This window comes from Scyliorhinus torazame, chromosome 5, assembly GCF_047496885.1.
Source record: "Scyliorhinus torazame isolate Kashiwa2021f chromosome 5, sScyTor2.1, whole genome shotgun sequence".
In the NCBI taxonomy this organism is placed as follows: Eukaryota; Metazoa; Chordata; class Chondrichthyes; order Carcharhiniformes; family Scyliorhinidae; genus Scyliorhinus; species Scyliorhinus torazame.
Genome location: NC_092711.1, coordinates 253,632,185 through 253,648,541, shown reverse-complemented (window position 1 = coordinate 253,648,541; position 16,357 = coordinate 253,632,185). Strand labels below are relative to the sequence as shown.

Below are 16,357 nucleotides of genomic sequence, written 5' to 3'. Positions count from 1 at the left end.
ACCACAAGTCACCGGCTGCCATCCTGAAAAAGACACCTTTATCCCCACTCTCTGCCTTCTGCCAGTCAGCCAATCCTCTATCCATGCCAGGATCTTACCCTTTGTCGTGGAAATCATAATAAAGACAAATTCCTCGAGGTTCGATTTAAGGAAATTTATTTAAACAAATATACTTGTGGAGCGAGAGTGTTTCAGCTGCAAAGCAAAGGCACTGCACTCTGAGATTTGATTGAAGACAGCATGTTTTTACAATCTGAAGTAAACAGGCATGTTTATATTAAATAGACCTTGGAAAGTACGCAAGATGAAATACGTAGTACGCATGTTCTTGCCCTTGGCTAAAAACAACTCGAGTACACATTTTGTTATCTTTCGGAGGACAACGTTTTTTCATAATAAGGCCAAGACCAGAATATTTCAGCATTTTCGCTAAAAAGCAGTGTTAACTATAGTCCAGCATTTCCCACCATGCTTCTAAATTGGCAACTCATTAATTTCCCTTCCACAATTCCCTCCTTGTTGATCTTCTGATCAACACCTTTCAGTAAATTATCGTGTAGGGTGGGTTATAGTGTAAGGGGAAACGGATGTATGACAGTTCCCTGTGTGTTATGAGCCTGGTAGCAAGGTGGCTAGGGCTGTTCCCGTGTTCGTACAATAAAAATATCTTGCGCAACATCAAAACAGTAACCATACGACAAACAAGATTACAATGGCGATTATAATCCAGAACACAATCGTCTGTCCTAACGATCCTACCATCCAAAGCCAAAGTCCGATCCCTCATTTTCGTGTAATCTTGTCACCTCTCTACGAATGTGATCCACCAGATTATCAATTTTTCTGAGTTATCAGGGATGTGTGTGCAACAGTCACTTCCAATCAGGGCACAAGTGCCTCCCTTTTCAGCTAACAAGAAATCAAGAGCCATTCTATTCTGCAGGGCAACCGCTCTTATAGCAACCATCTCAGTTTCTATCTGGTTAACAGCTTCTGCAGTGTCATTAGCTACCTGCTCAAGGATGTCTCGTAGTTCGCGTAGTTCGTATGCATTAGTGGCTATTCTTAATGGTGGTATCATTATTCCCAGCATTTGTGCCCATGTCATAATACTTTGTGTCATCCTATGATGGGGATGGTCCTGCAATTGCTGAATGTGATGCACATAAGGGACGACGTATCCAAAATAGCAGGAGCCGTCCCAATTTTCTGGTGTGGCCACAGATAAAATACATGCTGTTATATGCGTTCAGGTTTCCTTTACTATCAGTCATCATTAGTCTAATCGATCCCCTTCCCAGGAGCCTCCACTAGTTTGATTTTCAACTCCTGACCAATCAAAGATGAATAGTCCTTTAGCTGTAAGGGTTGCCAATTCAAGGTCTGATCACACTGACTTGTGCCGATTGGGTAGGTCCCATATGTTTTATGTTTCCTAAAGCATATGCTATCCTTTGGGACTCCAGTGTAATTGGGAAGGATCAAACAGGGCGTTTGACGTGTTACATTAAACCTAGGCCCCCACCATCCTATAAACCTATTCATATCGTATCCAGCTAATCTCCAATCTAACATATCCTGTGTCTCTTACCCATGCCCTGTACTATTTTGTCTTCGAGCCCATTCTGCTATCTCTTTACTGGCGAATAGGATAGGTCGCACAGCGAAGCCCTCCCCCAAGCATCTGGGAATTTGTGTACAAACCCAACAACTGAATTTATTTACCCTCTCTGCGTATGAGTGAGACATGTATATTCAGGTGTTAGTATGCAGTTTACCCTCTACATGATGTTGGATTAATATAAAAACATCAACGCCGTCATTCTCTTCAGGTCAGCGTTTCGCTAGTACTCTCAAAGTTCCGTTTGATGTAGTTTACACGAGTTGCGCGGATCCTATCTTTTACTTTAACGGCTGTTCGGATTGTTAGCAGCACTTGGTAGGGTCCATTCCACTCAGGAGAAAAAGAATCTTTGTTTAATGCTTTCACATATACTTGATCTCCAGGTTTAAAGGGTGTGTATTTCCCTCTTTTGGATGCATCTAAGCCTGTCGCACCTTTTCATGTTTTTTTTTCAGCGGTTTCACACATGGCCTGGGCATATTTTAGTAAAGCCTCATCTGCCCATATTATGGCTACTGCCGCTGGAGTCATTGGGGGTTTAGTTCCAGTTGTCATGGGACGTTCCATTAATATCTCAGACGGGGTTAAACCCGTATTACGATTTCTCTGATTTTGCAGGGCATACATTACTATGGGTATGGCATCTGGCCATAGCAGCCCAATTTGTTGACACACTTTTGTAACTGCAGTTTTAATTATTCCATCCGCCCTTTCCACCATTCCTGAGGATTGTGGCTGATATGGTATATGCAATTTCCAATCAAATCCCATGGATTCTGTCAGGGCTTTGGTCAATTTGCGAGTGAAATTAGTTCCCCTGTCACTGTTAAAACCATTGGTATCCCAAACCAATTTCCTTTAACCATTCTCTGCTACCAGAATATTTACCATTGTTCTAGCATCATCTCTTTTGGTTGGAAAAGCCTCTACCCACCTTGAAAACATGTCCACTATCACCGATTATTCCTTTGACAAATCATACATGCACTTCAATTTCATCATCACTCTTTGATTTCTCCTCTTGTCTTAACCTGTAACTTTGCGACCTTGTTACTACACAATCCGGAAAAATCCCAGGATATTCGTCCTTCAACACTTCAGTTGTCTGATTTTCCATTGGCTTATCCACAGTAGGCATCACTCCCACCTGCGATCCAGCTATATCATTACCCAAGATAAACTGTATTCCTGGACAAGATAGTTTCTCTATTACTCCTACTACCACTTCACCACTCTTCACTGGACTTTCCAACCTTACCTTATATAATGGAACACTACTCCTCTCACCCTGAATTCCACATATTACCACCTTTTCTGGCAACATTCTTCCCAGACTACATAACTCCTCATCTCTTATCATCAAAGATTGACTAGCTCCCGTATCTCTTAAAATTGTGACTTCATTACCTGCTCCTCCTGATACACATGAGTAAACTTTACCCACACAAGTAAATTCTTTAAAAAGATCTGGCACCTTCTTATCAATTACCTCTTGATCAGGCTGTACGATCTTTTGCACCTCCTTCGCTTCACTTGGGCTTTCCTTCACCACTTTAACAAACCCCACTGTCTTATGCTGTTTTACCACATCAGCCTTCCCAGTGCTTTTCTTCAACCACCAACACTGTGACTTTACATGGCCTAGTTTATTACAGTAAAAACATTTGAAACTTTTGACACTCTCCTTATTATCTCCCATCAGATCACCTTTACCTTTACCACTTGAGTATTTCTCATGTGCCCAGTTTCTATCCCTCACAGGCTGAAACTGATGTCGGAAACCAAGCTTTGACTTATGAACTAATTCATAATCATCTGCCATTTCTGCTGCTAACCTCGCGGTTTTAACCCTCTGCTCTTCCACATGAGTTCTCAACTACATCAGGAATTGAATTTTTAAACTCCTCCAAAAGTATAATTTCTCTGAGAGCTTCATACGTTTGGTCTATTTTCAAAGCCCTTATCCACCTATCAAAATTGTCTTGATAGCAACCTGCTTTTAGCCAAGAGCGATGCTCCTGTAGAAAGGCTTGCTCCTGTGCCTGTTTTAACCTTGGTTCTGTTATGGTGGACGGAAGTTCAACTGCAGCCACTTGCAGTTATGGCTGCTGTTTGAGAGCCCCTTCCTTTGCAATTTTATCAGCAAATCTATTGTCGCATGAGACTTCATCATCTGTGGTAGTATGCGCTTCACACTTTAAAACGGCTATCTTACTGGGCAGCTGAACAGCATCTAGTAAATTTAAAACCAATTTAGCATGTTCAATAGGTTGGCCGGAGGAAGTTATGAATCCCCTGGTTTTCCATAATTGGCCAAAATCATGTACTGCCCCAAAAGCGGATCAGTATAAATATTGACTGTTCTACTTTTAGCTCAGTACGAAGTCTTACAACACCAGGTTAAAGTCCAACAGGTTTGTTTCGATGTCACTAGCTTTCGGAGCGCTGCTCCTTCCTCAGGTGAATGAAGAGGTCTCTTCACCTGAGGAAGGAGCAGCGCTCCGAAAGCTAGTGACATCGAAACAAACCTGTTGGACTTTAACCTGGTTTTGTAAGACTTCGTACTGTGCTCACCCCAGTCCAACGCCGGCATCTCCACATCATTACTTTTAGCTAGAATACATGCTTTAGTAAGGGCAAACTATTCGGCCGCTTGAGCAAACGTTCCCGAAGGCAGAGCAAAAGCTTCCACCATCTTGAATGGAGTTACTATTGCATCACCGGCCAGGAGGGTCATATCATTTGGTCGGTTTGCTGACTCATTGGTGAGAAAGATGATGTCTGGATTTTCTCGTTGGTGAATCAGGTCGAGGGGTTGTGGTGGCTTCAACCAGTTGTAAACAGTCATGATCATACATATGTTCTGCTTCCGAGGGCGCAGGCAAGAGTGTTGCAGGGTTGACAGCTGGCGCTCGCTTGTAGGTAAAGTTGGTTTTAGAGAGAATCCCACTTCATACCCAGTGTGTCGAGCCGCAGTAAAATGCTGCATTGCGGATAAATTAAGCAGCAGCAAAACTGATGATTTTCTTTTTCCTACTATGGCCGCTGTAGCTGCTACTGCTCTTAAGCAATTTGGCATACCGTTTACCACACCGGGTAATAGGCAAGGGGTCTTTTCCCTCCTCAATGCTCTTGCACCAGGACCCCTGTTGCAAATCTCCCTGCTTCATTCACATAAAGAGTAAAGGGCTTGCTGAAATTAGGAAGTCCCAAGGCAGGGGTGCTAATCATAGCTTGTTTCAAATTATGAAATGCTTGCTTTCTCTCTGGTAATAACTGAAGGGGAGTCCTGTAGGGTAGCCTTGTGCAGTCCATCTCTCTATAGTCCAGGATCCACTGCCTGCAGTAGCCTACCATGCCGAGTAAGGTAAAGGCTTCCTTTTTCGTGCGTGGAGTTGGTACCCTTGCTACAGCCTGTATGCTTTCAGACCCAAGCCTCCGCTGTCCTTGCTGCGGCTGAAATCCCAAATACTGAACTGTCTCCTGACAGAATTGCAGCTTGTCCATTGAGACCCTATGCCCTCTTTCTAACAGATGTGATAATAACAAAAGGGTATTCTGTTGACAAACTAGCCCTCCCTTTGAGGCTATCAATAAATTGTCATCATATTGAGGGAATATTGAGCCTGCAGACAACTGGCACTCGTCCAAGTCTCTTTTAATACTGTTAATTCCGATATGTAAAGACAAATAGATATTGACTTTCTGGGTGCAATGGTATGGAAAAAAATGCTGAGAAAGTATCCGTTGTTGGTGGTATAGAAGGCAAAATGACATTTGTGTCTGGCACCAATGGAGCAATAATGATAACAATGTTATTGATGGTCTAAGATCTTGCACAAACCACCACTCGTTGGGTCTTCCTACCTTTGGAATGGGGAGTATAGGGGTGTTACAGGGGCTTTGTGTTCTCTTCAGCACCCCTTCCTGTAATAGTGAATTGATCACTCCCTCTATCCCTTTTTCTGCTTCCAGTGCCAACCTGTATAGTTTTAAGTAGGCAGGGCAACGTTCTTCTGTAACTACACCCTATGCGCTGGAGCAGAATGTACTTTTCCAACATGATTTTTATGTTGGGCCCATAGATGTGGCAGTACCTGGGCCAGGATTGAAGGGAGTAAATGATGGCTCTCTCGGGGAGGTTGTTGTCTTTCAAATGTAGCGGGCCATTGCTCCTCTTTCCAGATCACTTTGCCCTCCTGTTTGCCATAAAATTCTATCGGGCAATTTTGTCCGTCCATTTCAATATAAATTCCACGTATTACTTTTTTCCTTTGGCCTCTTTGATCACTTCTCCTATTTGCTTTGCCTTAGTGAGTTGTCTTGCGGCCAATGTTAAATGGGGTTCTGAAGTTAAACCCATCCTAAAAAGGACTATGGGTCAACTGTACTAACATTCCTAATCCCACAACACCGAAAAATAAAAAGGAGTGACATGCAATGATGTCTGCTTTCCTAAGTGACATTGCGTTTGAAGTTATTACATTTTGCAGCTGGTGAGCTCGTATTTGAGACAGTTCTACAAACATTCCATTATCAATGCAATGTATTACCGCTCCTAATTTGCAGTGTCTGTCTGCCTAATAGGGGCAGGTGTCGCTAGTTTCGATACATCCTTCCTGGGGGGTTAAATGCTTCTTGGCCCCTTGCATGATAGCCTCTTTCCCTCTATTTGCTAACCAGTGTTCGAGGGACTCATTTCCTTCATTCAAATAATTTTCATTATTGGGAACACAGCCCCCATTTATGCCGGGTGGGATCCCATCCATCAAAGCAAAGATGCACCATAAGATTATTTTAGAAGCAGCAAAACATCCCCTGGGAGGGGGCTATGAATAGCACACATTTAAGTCAATTTCAAATGATTGATTTTATCGGCATAGCTATTCTTAGAGACGTATATTTTTTCTTTGTCAATTCAGAAAAGATCAACTGTCTGCTGAGATGGTTAATGTTTCCTGCAGAATCTAAGGGGCGGAGAACTTGGCATGAGTCCTATTGCTCCATTGGTGCCATTTACGTTTTTTCACGTAATCTAAAAACTTATTCATATTCAATTATTTTTATTCGTAAAGGCACTTTCTTTTCAACTGATCGTAATTTCCACTGTTTCCGTTCATTAGAGAAATCTCAACAAAAATCACTTAAGTTATAATCTCTGACTCATAAAGACAGACGATAAAAAATACAACCCATTTCATGCTTTGACTAAAATTAATTGGTTAAACAAAACACACAGATTCTCACAGCTCACAAATGTCACAGTTAACCGTTAGTCTTATCTCATGGCTACTGATAATCTGAAGTTTCTTTCTCTCCAGGAACTCATCTGTTACGCTTTTAACTTAATCTTCTATTTACTTTTACTCCCCTATTTTTTTTTCCGAAAGGGGGTCAGCTTCATTAGATTCCTATGCAGGACATATAGGTTTTCCTACCTCATTCCGTTGCTTTACGATTGTTTCTTTTAATTTTCTTACTCATTTTGACTCCCTTACCTGTCCTCTTTAAGGAGTTCACCTTCTTTCTTGCTCCGGATATCTTTACCGAGGCTTCGGGACGAGTCTCCAAGGCACCTTTTTCTTCCCATCCAGCTATCATTAATTTATTAATTAAGATAACTCTCCCAGCAGGAGTCACTGGCCAGTAATTAAGGCTGCCGAGCCGCAGACCCCCCTTTCAGCTGTGGTCGCGCTATGGCTCTCTACCTTTCAGCTGAGAGAGTCCTGTTTAGAGATTCGTTTCAGGGTTCACTTACCGTTAAATTAGGGAAACTGCAACGACTACGCCAATTTGTCGTGCAAATCATAATAAAGACAAATTCCTCGAGGTACGATTTAAGGAAATTTATTGACACAAATTTACTTGTGGAGAGAGAGTGTTTCAGCTGCAAAGCCAAGGCACTTCACTCTGAGATTTGATTGAAGACAGCATGTTTTTATAATCTGAAGTAAACAGGCATGTTTATATTAAATAGACCTTGGAAAGTACGCAAGATGAAATACGTAGTACGTATGTTCTTGCCCTTGGCTAAAAACAACTCGAGTACACATTTTGTTATCTTTCGGAGGACAACGTGTTTTCATAATAAGGCCAAGACCAGAATATTTCAGCGTTTTCGCTAAAAAGCAGTGTTAACTATAGTCCAGCATTTCCCACCATGCTTCTAAATTGGCAACTCATTAATTTCCTTTCCACACCCTTACCACCATGGGCTCTTAACTTATTTAACAGTCTCCTATGTGGCACCTTGTCAAAGGCTTTCAGGAAATCTAAATAAATCACTGGTTCTCCTTTGTCTAACTAACTTGTTACTTCCTCAAAGACCCCTAACAGATTTATCAGACATGACCTCCCCTTGACGAAGCCGTACTGACTCAGTCCTATTTTATCATACACTTCCAAGTACTCCGCGATCTCATCTTTAGTAATGGGCTCTAAAATCTTACCAATGACAGAAGTCAGAATAACCAGCCTATCATTTCCCGTCTTCTGCCTCCCTCCCTTCTTAAACAGGGGTGTTACATTAGCCACCCTTCCTGCCTCCAGTGATTCCTGAAAGATCATCACCAATGCCTCCACAATCTCCTGAGCTATCTCTTTTAGAACCCTGGGGTGTAGTTCATCCAGTACAGGTGATTTATCCACCTTCAGGCCGTTCAGTTTCCCCAGAACCTTCTCACTGCACTCACCTCTGCCCCCTGATTCTCCTGGAGCTCTGGCATCCCACTGGTGTCTTCCACTGTGAAGACTGATGCAAAGTAACTATTCAGTTCATCTGCCATTTCTTTGTTTCCTATTATTACTTCTCCAGCCATTTTCCAGTGGCCCAATGTCAATTTTTGCCTCTCTCTTACCTTTTATATATTGAAAAAACTCTTCCTATCTTCCTTTATATTACTAGCTAGCTTGCCCTCATACTTCATCTTCTCCCCCCTTATTGCTCTTTAGTTGTCCTCTGCTCGCTTTTAAAGGCTTCCCAATCCTCTGGCTTCCCACTAATTCTCACCACTTTGTATGCTTTTTCTTTAGCTTTTATGCTGTCCTTGACTTCCCTCGTCAGCCATGGATGCCTTGTCCTCCCCTTAACATGTTTCCTTCTCCTTGGGATGAATTTCTGTTGCCTCCCGAATAACCCCCAAAAACTCTTGCCATTGCTGGAGTTCTAATATTGGGATATGCTCTGGAAATATACATACTCACTGTGTGCACCAGATCTCTCTGAATTGGTGGAAACATAATTTTGCCACACCGGTTATCTCAGGCTTAAAACTACAAATCTGGTCCTTAGCCTCACCATGACTGAAAAGGTTTGTTTTCAAGATGCTTTTACTTGAGTGCCTGCAGTGACCTTTGTTTTTGTTGGAAATGTGTGAACTGAACTGAGTTTAAGAATTAAGGAAATCTTTTCCCCAGACTCAGGCAGTTTCTGGCTATAGAGCTATCAACCAAAAATCAAACTGCAAATGGAGATAAACGGTTATTTGTATACCATTTTGATTGGCAGAAACTCCATTTGCCTGGAGAAGGAAATATTGATTCTGGCATAATTTACGAACAGCCAACGCCTTAGTTTTATCTAGGTCCTGCTGAAGGCCAGCATGGACTGCTTCAATACTATAGGAGTTGTGAATGTACTGAACACTGTGAAATCATCACTGAACAATCCCACTCTTGACCTTCTGATAGAGGGAAACTTATTGATGAAGGTGATTGGTTCAAGGAACTCCTTAGCAGTATGCCTTTGGGATATGAAGATTGGCCTCTAGCAGATATAATTCCACTGACTTCAGTTTTACAAAGACTTCTTGGACTTTAGGCTAAATTGGATGCTAGCTTAGCTAAACGTCAGAAGGCTACCAGCTCATTTATATCTGAAGATTTTAAAGAATTGTCTCATGAATGCTGTAGCAAAAGATTTATTTGCTTTCTTTTGGTCTGTGTATATACTTGAATATTTAATTTATGCTACCATTTTTATGTCTATGTAAGCACATGCAGTTACTCTATTTATCCAGTTTAAAATACACCATCTGAATGCTTGCAACAATTCACTGTCAGATATGTTATCTGCAGTATCGATGTAAATATCTGCAGTAGAAATATGTGCACTAATAGTTACAATGACTCAGGCTTCAATGTCCCCATAGAACATACAGTGTAGAAGGAGGCCATTCGGCCCATCAAGTCTGCACCGACCCACCTAATCCCTCACTTCCACCCTATCCCCGTAACCCAATAGCCCCTCCTAACCTGCACGTCTTTGACTGTGGGAGGAAACCGGAGCACCCGGAGGAAACCCACGCAGACACGGGGCGAACGTGTAGACCGCACAGACAGTAGATAAAGAACAAGATTTTTTCTCACTTTGCCCCTTCTTTTCCTCACATTACAGTGTTAGGTTTATGCCTAAAATTGGATCTCAGGCTCATTTTATGTGCAAGCGGATAGTGCCTTTTGCGCTACAATGGCAGTTCATGCATGTGAGCATGAACATTTAGCCATAGATAATTCGAGCTGGGAGGGTGAACATGACAACTGTTTTCAAGGAAGTTCTCCTGCTCCTCCTGCACCATAGGAAGGTTTTAAGACAAATGGCAATTCCTCTCAAGGTTACCTTTAGTTGGTGGCCATTGCTTAGGCCACAGATCTGTGCCCCAATCACAACAATCACATTTCTGTGAGGAGGCCAAAAAGAGCCCTCTCATTTAGATATTGCCACCAGGAATCTGGGGTCGGATGTTTGTCAGGCATCCTGGGGTGCAGGATATTTGTGCCTAAAATTAGTCCTCTACGTGTCTGTTTTATGCTTACAAAAGAGATCCAATTTCTGCGACAGGCCTATACCCAAAATGTTAACCTTTTGTAAATATTCTCTTTTCAGCTTCTGGCATTTGCAGTTTTAATAACTCCAGTAGGTGACACCATTCCCTTATGAATTTACTCGACTGGCTAGCATAAGTGTTTTTTCAGTGTAACAGATATCGTTGCTGAACTACTGACTATGGCAGCACAAAAAAGAAGTGTATGAAATTCTAGAATTTGGCTAATGCTTTTTTCTAATGTAAGCACTAAACCTTAATAGATTCCCAACACTATTCCAGTATACAGAGACTGAACCATACAAACTACAAGTCCTCAGATTTAATTCCTGGGGCTGGATTTTCATAATTGGCTCAGGAATTGCGAGTTGGGACATTATTTCAATGCTGTGCTCCTGAAGCCTGATTGAGCTCTGGGGTATAGGGGCTGCCTTTCAAATGAGGACTGAGGTGGGAACGGAGACTGGCAGTTGCTGAGGACAGCGGATTAGAAGATCCGCCTTTGTTCACGGTGACATTGATCCACTTCTATTAATGACTGATAAGCCTCATAGCCCTCACCCCATACCCACTCCACAACCCCCATATCTATTGTGCCCCATCTGTATCTCTTCACCTAATATCAACTATGGACATAACTCATGAGCCTTATAATAACACCGGAAAGTCTTTGAAATTCTCTATTTTAAAAATGCACCCTATTCCACACTTATTCAAAAAGTTACAAAACATAAATAATCTGGGGAACACACTCCCCAACTCAGTTTTACAGTCTGTACAAATTTTTCCCCTTTTTCACCCCGAGCCCCCTCCCCCGCGTCCATTGACACTCCTGAAATGGCCACGAACAGTCCCCTACGTGCCTCAAAGCTCTCCGCTGCAACCCTCAGTCAAACTTAATTTTCTCCAAGTCATATAGATCTACACTGTAGCCAGGCCACCACCCCCGGCGGTGTTGTCGACTGCTATTCCAGTAAAATTCTTCGCCAGGCAATCAGAGAGGCGAAGGCCACGACGTCGGCCTTCCTCCCCTCCAGCTTTTCCGATATCCCAAAAATCGCCACCATAGGGTCCGGCCCGACCTCCACCCCCCAATCTTTGCAAGCGTCCTGAACACTCCCACCCAGTATATCTCTAGCGTCTCACAACCCCAGAACATATGTGCATGGTTCGCTGGTCCTCGCCCACATTTGTTGCACTCGTCTGCCACTCCCTGGAAGAACCCACTCATTCTCGCCCGAGTCATATGCACCCTGTGTACCATCTTAAACTGTATCAAACTCATCCTCGCACACAAGGAGGTCGAAGTCACCCTACGCAGTGCCTCACTCCACAACCTATCACTTTCCCCCCAATTCCTCCTCCCATTTGTCCTTGATCCTCACCACCTGTGTACCCACCTGCTCACCCAGACATCCATATATGTCCCCAATCCGACCCTCACCTTCCACTTCTGGAAGCAGTAACTGTTCCAAAACAGCATATTTCGGTGGCCTGGGAAATCGCTTCCACACCTTCCGTGCAAAGTCCCTTACTTGTAAATACCTAAAATCACTTCCCTTCGGGAGCTCTACCCTCTTCCCCCAACGCCTCTATGCTTGTGGACCTCTCTTCCAGATACAAATCCCTCGGCACCCTTGGCACCTTCCCCGTTCATACAAACTCTAGCAGGTCTGACACATATAAATAGTAGGTCGTCTGTGCACAGCGACACCCAGTGCTCCCTACTTTCCCTCCTAATCCCCTGCCACTCTATTGACGCCCTAAAGGCCATCGCCAAGGGCTCTATCGCCAATGCAAACAGTAGCAGCGACAGCGGACACCCCTACCTCGTTCCCATATACAACCCAAAACTCTGAGCTCATCTCATTGGTCCATACGCTCGCCACCGGGGCCACGTACAACAGACGCATCCATGCCACAAACTGCCCCAAACCCAAACCTCCCCAGGACCTCGAACAAGTACCGCCTCTTCACCCAATGAAATGCCTCTCCGCGTCCTTAGACACTACCACCTCTGGTGTCCGTCCTCTTGACGGGGTCATGATAACATTCAGTCATCGCTTTGTATCGCTCGAAAGTTTCCTGCCCTTTACAAAGCCCGTTTGGTCCTCTGCAACCATCCCTGAATGCATCCTTGCATCCTCCCCGTCACTAATTTAACCAGCACTTTTGCATCTGTATTTAACAGCGATATGGGCCTATATGACCCACATTCTAATGGGTCTTTCACTTTGTTATTAGCGTAATCGTCGCCTGTGTCATTGTCTCCGGCAGCTCCCCATTCTCCAGCGCCTCGCTAAATGTGGTGTGCCAATTCTACTGCAAACTCCTTATAAAATTCTGCCGGGTACCAGTCCAGCCTCGGGGCCTTCCCCGCCTTCATCCCTCTTATATTCTCCATTCCTCCCTCAGCCCTAAAGGCTTCTCTAGCACCTGCCTCCTGACCTCATCCAGCCAGCCGTGGAAATTCCAGCCCGTCTAAAAACTACCCCATATCCCGATCTTCACCCCCTGGGTCCGCCCTATACAATTCCTCATAATATCCCCTCAACACCTCGTTTATTTTCCCCAGCTCCGACACTACCTCCCCCGTCCCTGTCCGTATCCTCAGGATTTCCCTGGACGCGGCCTGCCTCTGTAGCTGGTGGGCTAGCATGCGGCTTGCCTTCTCTCCATATTCATATTGCACTCGCCCTCCGTAGCTGCCCAACCACCCTTCTCATCGTCAACCTGTTGAACTGTAATTAATACCTTATAGGACCGTTTTATCCATTTGCACCGTACATGGGATTAAAATTGGTTACTGCTAACTTTTTCTGCAGTTTCCAGAGATTGTGCATTCCCATGGCTCAGGAACCTTGAACATGGGGCTGCAAACTCAGAATAAATGGTCAACCATTTAGGATTGAGATGAGAAGTTTTTTCGCTTAATAGGTTGTCAATATTTGGAGTTCTCTAACCCTAAGAGCTATGGATACTGTGTCATTGAATATATTCACGACTGAAGTTGCTAGACTTACGGGCACTAAGAAGATTAAGGAATTTGGAGGTAGTGTGGGAAAGTCGAGCTGAGGTAGGTTAGCCATGATATTGTTGAATGCAAAGTATGGCCGAAGGACCAAAAGAAATACTCCAGCTCTTATGGTGGTATGTATATTTGTATGTCAAATCTTTAATACGCTTGAATCATTTCCTGCCGCAGACCTTTGGTAGAGCCCTGCTTCAGTTGACTTCTGGGGCTGGATTCTCCAAACGTGGGGCAATGTACCCATGCCAGCATAAAAACGCTGGCATTTCACTTTTGACTTTCCTTCAAAAAGTCAAGAGCGATTCTCCTCCTACCTGCAGGGGTCTAGCAGGACCCCAGGGAGCTGCTCGCAGATCTGGCTGAGGAAACGGACCTTGCACATCCGGTCGGGAGTCTGCACATGCGCACTGCAGCGGCCGCCCCGTGTAACATTGCGGACTCGGACCGCGGAGCGACATCCAAAATGTAGGCCCCCCCCCGAGATGGCACGTGCCCGCGGATCCGAGCCCCCCTCCCTGCTCGATCCCCCGGCCCCCCCACCAGTCCGCAGACGCCACCCAATGTTCCCGACCAGCAATACGTGGTTGGAACCACGGCGTCGGGAACTAGGCCTGTTTTGCCCGGAGAATCGCTGCGGGATGGGCTCTGTCAATGGCCCCCCAGCCGCGGCGCGTAATCCGCGCACGAGCGAATCTCCAGGGACCCGGGAATCGCTGGAGCGGCGCCGGCTACAATCCCAGCGTAAAAATGGATTCTCCGCCCCCGCGGCAAATGCGATTTTAGCGTGGGGCTGCGACAATCCAGCCCCAGGTGTTTGGAACTGATATATTTAGTTATAATCACCCAGTGGGATAGTTTAAATAACTGTTTATTTGGCAGCTACATTTTTTGTGGGCAAAAGTAGTTTTGAATTCTATGTCGTTATCTGGAATACAAATTTAATTTTTATTGTTAAGGGATACCTTGAAATAAATTGAAACAATAACTTGTACAATACTGGATGAAGGCTGCAGTTAATTTGAAGTCAGCAGAGAAAGTCAGTCAGCGTCTCTGTGAAAGTTATCAGAAGTTAAAGAACCATGTTTCAAGAGTCAAGCAAATGTAAGGTGTCAGCCTACCACACTTCTAAGATGTAAATTGTGGGTTCAAGCTCCACTCCATGGATAGAAGTACCTAATCTTAGCTGACAATCCACTATAATAGTGAGTGAGTGCTGTAATATCAGATGAGGCAATAAAATAAGGCTGCCTGGTGCCAGTAAATGAACTCTTAGCACTAATTGCAGCATTAATTGCAGAATAAAGGGAGCGTTTTCTCAATGTCTTGGTTCACCATTATTCTTGTTTCAACATTAGGAATACAGATTATCTGATCATTTATGCATTTATCAACCACATTTGCCAGCACAACAACGTGGTTCAACTTTAAAAGTACTTAAAGTGAAGCACGTTGGAAGACTGAAGGGCGTTAGTCTAAACTAAACGTCTTTTGAATGTAAGCCAAGGAGAAATAAAAAGGAAAATTGGACAGGGTGTGTAACAGACTGCTGATTTGCTACACTTTGTTGTGCTTTCCGTTCAAGTAGATTTGCCCCCCTAATGGGATCTTCCCACTGTTGACACATTGATCTTGGTCATGTTATTAGGAACAAGCATTTTATATTTGCCGCTAAATGTTATGACTTTGGAATATTGCACTACAAAGATTATGGGCGCAATTCTCCGCTCCCGCGCCGGTTGGGAGAATCGCCTGGGTCGCCAAATTTTCCCGCGTCGCCAGTCCGACGCCCTCCTGAAATTCACGGAAGCGGCCAGACCGGCACAATCGCGGTTTGCGCGGCGCGACAGCCAAAATGGCGATTCACCGGTACCCCCGTGATTCTCCGGCCCGGATGGCCCGAGCGGCCTGCCCAAAACGGCGGGTTCCCCCCGGCGCCGTCCACACCTGGTCGCTGCCAGCGGGAACAGCGCGGGAACGCTGGGGGTGGGGGGGAGCGAGGGGGGATACTGCACCGGGGGGGGGCCTCAAATGGGGTCTGGCCCGCGATCGGTGCCCACCTCTCTGAAGGAGGACCTCCTTTCTTCCACAGCCCCGCAAGATCCGTCAGACATCTTCTTGCGGGGCGGACTCGAAGTGGACGGCAACCACGCATGCGCGGGTGACGCCAGTTATGCGGCGCAAGCCGCGTCATGTATGCGGCGCCGCCTTTACGCGGCGCCAAGGCCTGGCGCGTGTAAATGACGCGGCGCCGCTCCTAGCCCATTATCGGGCCCTGAATCGGTCGGGATAGGGGCCGTTTTGTGCCGTCATGAACCTCGACGGCGTTCACGACGGCGCGAACACGCTGCCTCCATTTCGGAGAATCCCGCCCTATAATCTTCTCAATAGAATGTTTTTTTTTAAAACACATGCATAATTTATTTTCAATTGTGTTTTTGTAGACTATTTTACTGACCTGAGGGGCCGCAGTGAGGATGATCCAGCCCTTCGCTGGGAATTTTATGGAAGCTCTGCATGTGGTGAGTACGGAAATATTTTGCCATTTCTTATAAAGAAAAGACCTGGAGGCAAGTTAGCTCATCAAGCCATTTATTTTCATTGATCATCTCATGTACCTCATTGTTCAGCCTACTCATTCCAATCACTTTTCAGAGTATTTTTGTCAATGAGATTAGCCTGATGAAAATCCAATTGAATGCACAATAGATACACATTTATTGTAGAGTAGCATAACCATGATCATGGTTGACATTGCATCACACTAGCATTAAAATGACATTGATTGCAAAATCTAGTTTGATGTCCATCATTTTATTAAATTTTGATTACATCTCAAGAACCCCTGTTGAATTGCTATTACAAAAATACTGTGGGGAACAA

The 16,357-nt window shown here is 44.5% G+C and overlaps 1 protein-coding gene across 8 annotated transcripts in view; it reads left to right on the top strand.

Annotated features, from left to right (window-relative positions):
- The window catches only part of LOC140421052 (BCL-6 corepressor-like protein 1), a 516,176-nt gene that overhangs the window by 465,578 nt on the left and 34,241 nt on the right, over positions 1–16,357 (top strand). For all 8 annotated transcript variants that reach the window (XM_072505370.1, XM_072505367.1, XM_072505366.1 and 5 more), the window contains one exon: positions 15,919–15,996. In XM_072505370.1, coding sequence (XP_072361471.1) covers positions 15,919–15,996 — 78 coding nt within the window. The remainder of the gene's footprint in view (positions 1–15,918; positions 15,997–16,357) is intronic.